At 34.7% G+C, this 8,207-nt stretch overlaps 1 protein-coding gene and 1 long non-coding RNA gene across 2 annotated transcripts; one reads left to right on the forward strand and one right to left on the reverse strand.

Annotated features, from left to right (window-relative positions):
- Nucleotides 1-402: 402 nt before the first annotated feature.
- On the reverse strand, nucleotides 403-3,811 carry LOC114391982 (mitochondrial thiamine diphosphate carrier 2-like). The gene is made up of 8 exons (XM_028353006.1): nucleotides 3,641-3,811; nucleotides 3,409-3,560; nucleotides 3,208-3,324; nucleotides 3,012-3,123; nucleotides 2,433-2,560; nucleotides 2,029-2,181; nucleotides 1,183-1,320; nucleotides 403-919 (listed from the first exon to the last, which is right to left on the reverse strand). The coding sequence occupies exons 2-8, from the start codon at nucleotides 3,523-3,525 to the stop codon at nucleotides 701-703; spliced, it is 984 nt and encodes a 327-aa protein (XP_028208807.1). The 5' UTR covers nucleotides 3,526-3,560; nucleotides 3,641-3,811; the 3' UTR covers nucleotides 403-700.
- A 796-nt stretch (nucleotides 3,812-4,607) lies between these two features.
- Nucleotides 4,608-7,864, forward strand: LOC114393148. Its single transcript, XR_003662473.1, has 3 exons — nucleotides 4,608-6,263; nucleotides 6,345-7,119; nucleotides 7,399-7,864. It is a non-coding gene; the product is annotated as an uncharacterized LOC114393148 (long non-coding RNA).
- Nucleotides 7,865-8,207: the final 343 nt, after the last annotated feature.

Genomic DNA, 8,207 nt, shown 5'->3' on the forward strand with positions numbered 1-8,207 from the left:
TTAGTATGCCATGAAACTCAACAAATTGCATTTTTTTCATACAGTATCCTCCCAAATTTGGTGGGAACGAAAATTAGATGTAGAGTGAAATAAAAACCGCACTATTCGATCACTTGCCAAGTTACCACCAACCAATGAAACAAAAAAACAATGGAGAATGCCTCAAGATGTGAATCTGGGGCTTCAAACCTGTGGGTCAATGACCTAACCAGGAGGGGCCCTTTCTGTTTTAAATGAATAGAAAAGGACGAGCTTTCACATGCAACATTAATAAATTAGAATCTTGAGGCTTGCAAAATGACGAGCTAAGCACAGACTGAGAATAATAGGCTATTTTGTCCAACAATAGGATGCTGAAGAATCTGTACGGCACAGACTGAGAACCTCAAAAGCTCAAAAAGATGGCCATTAATTATGTCCGAATTTTACTACCAAAGACCAAATATAGGTTGAAACCAAACACAACTTGTTCCTAGATAGGCTTTTGCACCATTTTGGAAATTTACATTTAGAATTCCAAATCAGACGCAAGCATCAAGGACAAATCTTCCATCTTAAAGGAAGTTCAATCTTATCAACTACCACTATCATTACAAAAAATTAGCATATCCCTCACACTTTCTTCCTATACTACGAGGGAATCAACTTGTATTTCAAAAAAGAATATGATCACTAATCATGAAGAAAAAATGGGAAAAAATCAATTGAAAGTGGACTCTAACCAATCTGATGTCAATTCATAAGCAACAAATGTCACAGCACCAGCAGGTGCAGCTTTGACAGTTGATGGAATTATCCCCTTGTACAGACCAGCCCAACCCTCTAATCGAAATATCCGTTGCATGGCATCAGGCATATTCCTGTATGCACGATGCTCAACTCGAGCTCCATATCTTGGATGCCTTTGAAGCCCTTCAATCTGTAGCAAACAGAGAATGAAGATTCATGTATCATGATTACATTGACAATGATAGAATAACATAACGCCCAGTTTGTTGTTTAATATCTTCTAATTGTTTCAGTTTCAAATGGCACCAAAAACACCATCTATCCAGCCTAACATAATCATAAGTTTTGCATTTTTTAGGGTTGAGGGGTAAGGGTCTCTAGAATTCTCAATTCTCAAATTGAACTTTGATTAAATAATCCCTGCGCTAACACTAAATATGTGCAGAGGTTTACCTGAAATCTTTTTTTGACAACATCTAGTGGATGACAGACAAGCTTGGCACATGTTCCCGCTGCCAATCCACAAAGGAAAAGCTGAAAGCTAGAGAGGTTATCTTCTGCAGAAGTGTTGGAGTATCTATGATTCCAAGCCTACAATTTCACACACAATACATATTTACAGGTCCAAAAACTGCAGTGTCAAATACACTAAAACAAAACATTCATTAGCAGTGTGAAGGAATCCAACTCCATTTTTAATGTAAGATTACAATTTACAAGTGGAAATAAATCTATTGTGACATAATTCCAAGGTAACTTTTCTCAGCAGAACTTTAATCTAAACTACAATCAAAATTCAAAATGCCAACCTTACAATAGATATGAGGCATGGACACCATTAATTTCTCATATTCAAAATTGAAAATAGTGGTGCAGCTTTATTAGTGCAAATAATTCATCCAGCTTAGTGATTGACATATAAAGGCAATAGTAATCTGTGTGCAGAGTCCTCGCTGATGGGTAAAACAATAATCTAAAAACAAAAATGGATATTAAAAATTAAACTGAAAAGGTGAGGCACATATTGAGCAATCCTCACAACTGAATCAACAGTCATTACAGTGTAAGTGAATAGGAATAATTTCCTGATGCATTGAGTCATTTTACCAAGACTATAAAATGAAGGCATAACACTACAATGCAAGATAAGCTGAAACATGCAGAGTCCAAGCGAATCTACAATCTTATCTTACCACACTAGAGTTGCACAATAAATAAAACATAACATACAATGCATGCAGAGCATGATCATGTAATCTAAAAAAAATGAGATGTTAAATAGAAGGACTGAAATTTTACCATGCCCCAACGCTTAAATGTATCATATGTGCCAAATTGTAGGCCTGCATAAGGTATAATCTCCACTAAAGTTGGCGATAATCCAGAATACAAGCCTTGGAATCCACGAGTATGGATGATATCCATGAATGCAGACCTCATGTTTGGATATACCTATGATGTCACAATATTTGCGAAGAGTAGTTATAAAAAAATAGCTTCAAAAAGGACCAAAACAAGATCAGTATTGCCACATAAAGCAAAACAGAACAGCATAAACATGAGCAGTTTATGAAATCAATCAAATAATGGAGGCCTCATATCTGCCAATAGCATTAAAAGGACCATCACATTTTTTATACTTAAAATGAAATAAAATTTACTTTGAAACTGTTTTGGGACCTCAAAATTGATAATGCTTATACCTTTGGTTCACCTTGAGAAGCTAATATAGTTCGGAGAAGATCAAAGGGATAAGAACCTAATGTAGCTGCACACCCAGCTAATGCCCCACTGAGGTAGGATAGACAAGGGCTCAAATTAATGTGATTCTCTACAAAAACAAAAAAGAAACCAATGAACAAACACAATCCTAGAATTGGAGAAGATAAAGAACAATTCCTGGTAAGTAATTGTATTTTTCTAAAGTGTGCAGAATGTATGGGCATAGGTTTTGGCTAGCATATATAGTGTACACACCCATTAACTACAGAAAGCACCCTCCTCCACAAAAGAGCCTTATGCAAAATAAATTGGTATAACTGAATTTAACAAAATACTGTAATGAATTTAGAACCGAAGTGATTAAACACCAATTAAGTCTCAAAAATAAAAAGAATAAATAATACATGCATTATATAGCTTTATACAGTGTCATCCTTACACAAACTATCATGTATGGTAAGTTTATTGGTTTTTATGACAATTTCCTTAAAATTCAAATCAACAATGATTTCTAATTCGCCTAGAAAGAAACAGTGACACTGAATAAGAAAATAGAATACCTGATTTGGAAGAACCAGAGGCAAAAGTCTTCAACTTGTGTAAAACTGTAAATTGTATAGCTGTATATGGCATAACCATGAGCAATGCCGGCACATTTCCCCGCCAAAACCCCTGCAAAAAAAATAGGGGTATTAGCTTAAGAAAAAAGCACACACAATGACAAAGTGAAAAGGGTAGAAAATCCGGGGTTTATACCTGTACGCCTTCTTCTCTAAGAATGTCCTTGGTTGCTTGAAACATACCAGTGTATTTTGATGCTGCAGCCAAATCCTTCCGTAATAAAGCCCATGAAGATGTGGGCTCTAGCTGAACCTGTTATTTTCAACCCGACAATTAGAAAAAAAGAAAAGAAAAGGATTAAATCCTAAAACGTTACACAAACATAATAATACATACCTGGAATCGAATCTTAATAACATCGAGGGGCGAGGTAACTGTCCGTGATATTCCACCAGAAATTGCCCCAGCCCAGGAATCAATCATGGCACGCTTCAGTTTGCTCGGTTCCTCCATTGCCGCAACGCAAACACTCTCTCCTCCCTTTTCAGCTGCAAAATTGAATCAAATTAGGGTTTCCGAAAACTGAGAGAGAAAACGAAACGACGCGTCGTTTGGGATCCGCGCGCACCTGGATGGGAAGATGAAGGAGAAGAGAGCCGACATTGGAATTGATTTGATTGAAAAGTGGAGAGATTGTAGGGTCAGTAGTCACTGGTCAGAACAATACGATACTCGCTTTTGCTTCCCAATCTTATACTGTGGTTAAAGATTTCGTAAATCATTTGTCTAGTTTATTTTGAAAGCTATTTTATCTTTATTGCAGTTGTATATTGTAAAACAATTGTTTCATTCCACTTTATAGTCATGTGTTTTGTTGATGACAAAAGAGATTTGAATTTTATAATACTTTATCAATTCTTTTCTTTTTTTAGTTCTTCTTTAGTCTTTACTGATGACTGATATTGGTTGATAATTTAGATTATTATGTGAATAAATATGGACAAAATATTGCACAACTCACAAAATAAATAATCAAGTTTTTTAAAACTTGCTTTATCTGTCATTCGTTACCTAATTTGGTGATACATTCCCACACTTTTTTTCGTTTATATATATCAACTTGGCCAATGCACATTGGGTGGACGAAATTTCTTTGTGAGGGGATGAAAAACTTTTATGGATACTTTTCTATTAAAAGATATTAGTTGTATTATTGGATGGATTGGTCACCAGGATTCTTTTTTCTTTTTTTTGTTACAAGATATTTTAGTTGCTTTTGCAGAAAATTAATTGTTTAGCATATAATTTGTGTATTTGGGACAATTGGTGAAATTTTCTAAAAGGCTTTATTTTTTCATCTTAAAAACCGATATTCATAAATTATTTATAAAATTTCCAACAATTAAGTGTAAACTGGTTTTGGTCACCATACACTGTTTGTGCTGAATTGTTTTTTTTAGTGGGCTTATGTTCACGAGGCCCGTATTTGTTAGACTTAGGCCTCAGTACCTTTTTTTTGGCATTTTCTTTGTGTACCCATCCTTTTTCCTCTATATCGGATATATTTTTGATAATTTCAACATTATTGTTGCATATGAGTCATACCCACTGAGAATCCGTATGAACCCTTACGCATACGGATTATCATAGGCGAGAACAATGTTGAAATTGTCAAAAATCTGTTAGTGTTAGGTGTAAAAGAAAAAGGATGATTGCAGGAACCAAACGCCCCTTTTTTCACTTCAACTCTGTTTTGTGTTGCAAAAACAAAGCAAATAAACCCTAATTGCGGTGTAAAACCCTAGGAGGAAGTGGGAGAGGAAGGATGAGACCTTTGGACGAGAAGGAGACGAGCACAGTGTTCGATCCATCTTATGAAATTACATTATCTTCTGTACCTCCTTTGAAGTTGCTTATCAGATTCCTTTGGGTTGCAATTTTCTGTTTTGAGGAGTGGTTATTTCAAGGGAAAGTAAAGTAATTAGCGAGGGACTCGTTTTGTCTTTACTTTGTTATTTTCTAGTTCCATTTAAAGATAAAAACATACATGAATTGAAAAGTGGATAAAATGAACGATTTCATGCTGGCCATAAGGGCATCTCAGTTTTACGTGTATATGGTTAGCTGTGTTTTAATGCCAAGTTGGAGAGTCTATTTTATACGTTTGGATGGATTATCATGGGACCTTGCGATCATTGTTATTGTTTTTATTAACATTTTTGTAATTTTCTCGGCCTAGGAGTGTGAATGAACGGGCAGAATGTGTTTAAACTTGGCCTTTCCATGTTGCTGTTATATGGTGTTAAGATAAAATGAAACTTGTATTGAGAGAGAAAATGATTACTAGAGGTGATAAGTCTCTGTTTAAGAACCTATATATACCAGAGACTCAGCCAAGAGTTAGTTATAACTCTCTGAAACTAGGTTGTTACAGTTGGCACTAAACTATTACAGAATAGTGAAGGAATAATACGCTCACAGATGGAGATCAAATTATAATTATGATGTTTTTATCAACGGGGGTTGTTGGGTTTTGCAACAGGGGCTAGTTTCTTGTAATGTGGTGAATTAAGGTTTAAATCTCCTTTAGGAGAGGTGCCCATTTAATGTCTGACTGTATCTAAGAACATAATTGCCACCAAAAGAGGAGAACTAAATATAATGTTTTTACTGGCCATGTGCTGTTTCCATTCTTTTTGTCATCTGTTTGTTTCAGCCTTTTACTACTTCATTCAGTAAAGTGTTATGCTAATAATCAGATCAATATTGCTGCCAGGGTTCCCCAAGATCTTGTAACGACGGGAGGGAAGTGCATGCTCTTAAAATGGGTAACAGGATTCTTTTTTGCTATTTGGCAAGCTTACATCTTATGCTCACTCCTTCCCCCCCATTTGGCCATTCTATGTCTGTTAAAATCTGTGTAGTTTCTTTTTTCTAAAACTTTCTCGCAGTCATACTTGCCAGTTTGAAAATGAAGACAACTCTTTAATCTTTAACAAAGGGTTTTAGCTAAGTTGGTTATTTCCTATAAAGGATATCTTCTTACTCTGCTACTGTATTGTGTAAAAATTATATGATAGTTTTACTCCCTCCATGTTGTGGAAAAAAGTATATTGGCCACAAAATAATCATCCTCTTACTCTTTGTGCTATCAGAAGTTCACCAACCACAATTGAATCCCTAAATGCCTATTGGATTGGATGACAGGCAAGACCATATTCAATTGCCTTGTATAGAACCACCCCAAAAAGGTTGGTGGAAATGGCTGGATTAAATTGTTTTCAAACTTCTGGATCTAGAGTTTTTTTTCTTACTTACACAAGTTGCAACAGATTCCACCACATATTTGATCGGGCACTAGAATTCTATCCACAACAGATCATTCCAGGTTTTAGTTATCAACTAAAGGCATGGTGACACAATGAAATGTAAAATGCTCCTTTGAAAGCTATCTTTGCCAGGTTTTTTGCATTGAGCAATTAGAGCTTCTTGAAGTCCAGGATAGGGTAGAAGACTCTTATTAAAAAGCAAATTTGTACCTAAGGACTTTATGAAGAGAAATTTATAGGATCCAGATCTGCAAGTTGGTGTCAAATCTGTACATTTCCCTATTGGTTTATAGCTTGCAGTCCTTGAATGTTTAACTCAATGGTTCTTATTCTGAATTACTTTACCTTTTTTTTTTATATAGAAGTTGTGGTATCTTTTTTAATACTTGACTCTAATACTTAATTCAATAAACAATGTAGTTGTAAAAGATAAAACAAAATTGAATTTTAGGTGCTTTGCAAGCAAGAGACCACTGTATCCTATGATAATGTTATTTTATCATGTTTTGTACCTTACATTTCTCCTTGTTTTACTTACCTGAGAGGATACCTTGAACACCTTGAAAGAAAAGGCAAAAGAGCCTTCAATGACAAGCCAAAACCAGAGCCAACTACTGAAGTACTTTTTCTTTGCAGCTATGATGGCTGTGAAAGACATTCATAGATGCTGGTGCTTTGAGGAAGCATTCTCACATCCATGGAGAGAAACAATATGTTTGTCACTACGAGGGATATGGAAAGGTGGTGACTTTGTTACTTACAGATGCGCAAAACTAAGGTATTAGCATGTTACGTTGCATGATTGGAGGAGATATAAGGTTGTGAATTCAAATCTCCCAACTGATAAAACTAACATTTTCTGATAGAAAAAAAGCCGTTACATGATTGGAGCATACTTAATTAAAATAAATCATTAACACCTTTTTCCAATTGGTTTATATTTTTTTTATTTACACTTTATTTATTTAATGCTACGTATCAAGTTTCAATAGCTTGTGTTGTTTACTTTAATGGCAGGTCTATTTAGCAGTGCTGAAAATATTTTGTTTAATTGCAGAAATTTTTGGATAGCTCATAGTTGAAAAGACATTTTCTCATTCATACAGGGGAGAAGGATTTTGTGTGTCCTCATGAAGGCTGTGGTAAGGTTTTGTTTTTGTTTTCTATGATGGCGTCCTTTCCCTAGTTGGTGTTGCATTTTCTGTTTTTAGTTCTATATGGTTTACACGTTAGGATTTGTGGCTATTTCTTCCCTTCACGGAGATTATCATCAATTCAGTCTTTTACTGTCCACTCTGAATCTGTTTTGGTTGGAATGGTTTTCTTATTGGAAATTCAAATAACAAGGGATTTCAAGCAGAGCTTGAGTTCTTGGTGATGAGACCTATGTCTACCTAGTCATTAAATTGTTGCTATAGAGGGCATCCAACGAATTTGAAAATTTATCAAGTTGAATCAATATATAAGACAAATGTTGTTATATAGGTTACCATTTTCATCACGGTACATAAGAATAAATTCAATATCCTCATTTGCATTTATATTGCTTTACATGTAATTTTATGATCATATTTTTTACTTTCATTTGTATTTCTCTAAGATTTTAGTTAACTTGCTCGTCTAAATGCTATGTTAGTAGTTTAGGACTCCAAAGCTAAGAAATAAGTTTTACCTTTTTTTTACTGTAACTGTTTAATAAAAAACAGAATTGTGATGTTACAATCAACTGATTTTGTTAACTAAGCAAGTAAAATTTCTCAGCTAATTGAGTGTGTGTTTTGATTGGTGGAAAGTTAAAATTACTATTATTTTTTAAAGCAAAAAATAAGATAAAATCATGATGAGTTCACCACAAAAAATCATGTA

This window comes from Glycine soja, chromosome 17 (assembly GCF_004193775.1).
Source record: "Glycine soja cultivar W05 chromosome 17, ASM419377v2, whole genome shotgun sequence".
In the NCBI taxonomy this organism is placed as follows: Eukaryota; Viridiplantae; Streptophyta; class Magnoliopsida; order Fabales; family Fabaceae; genus Glycine; species Glycine soja.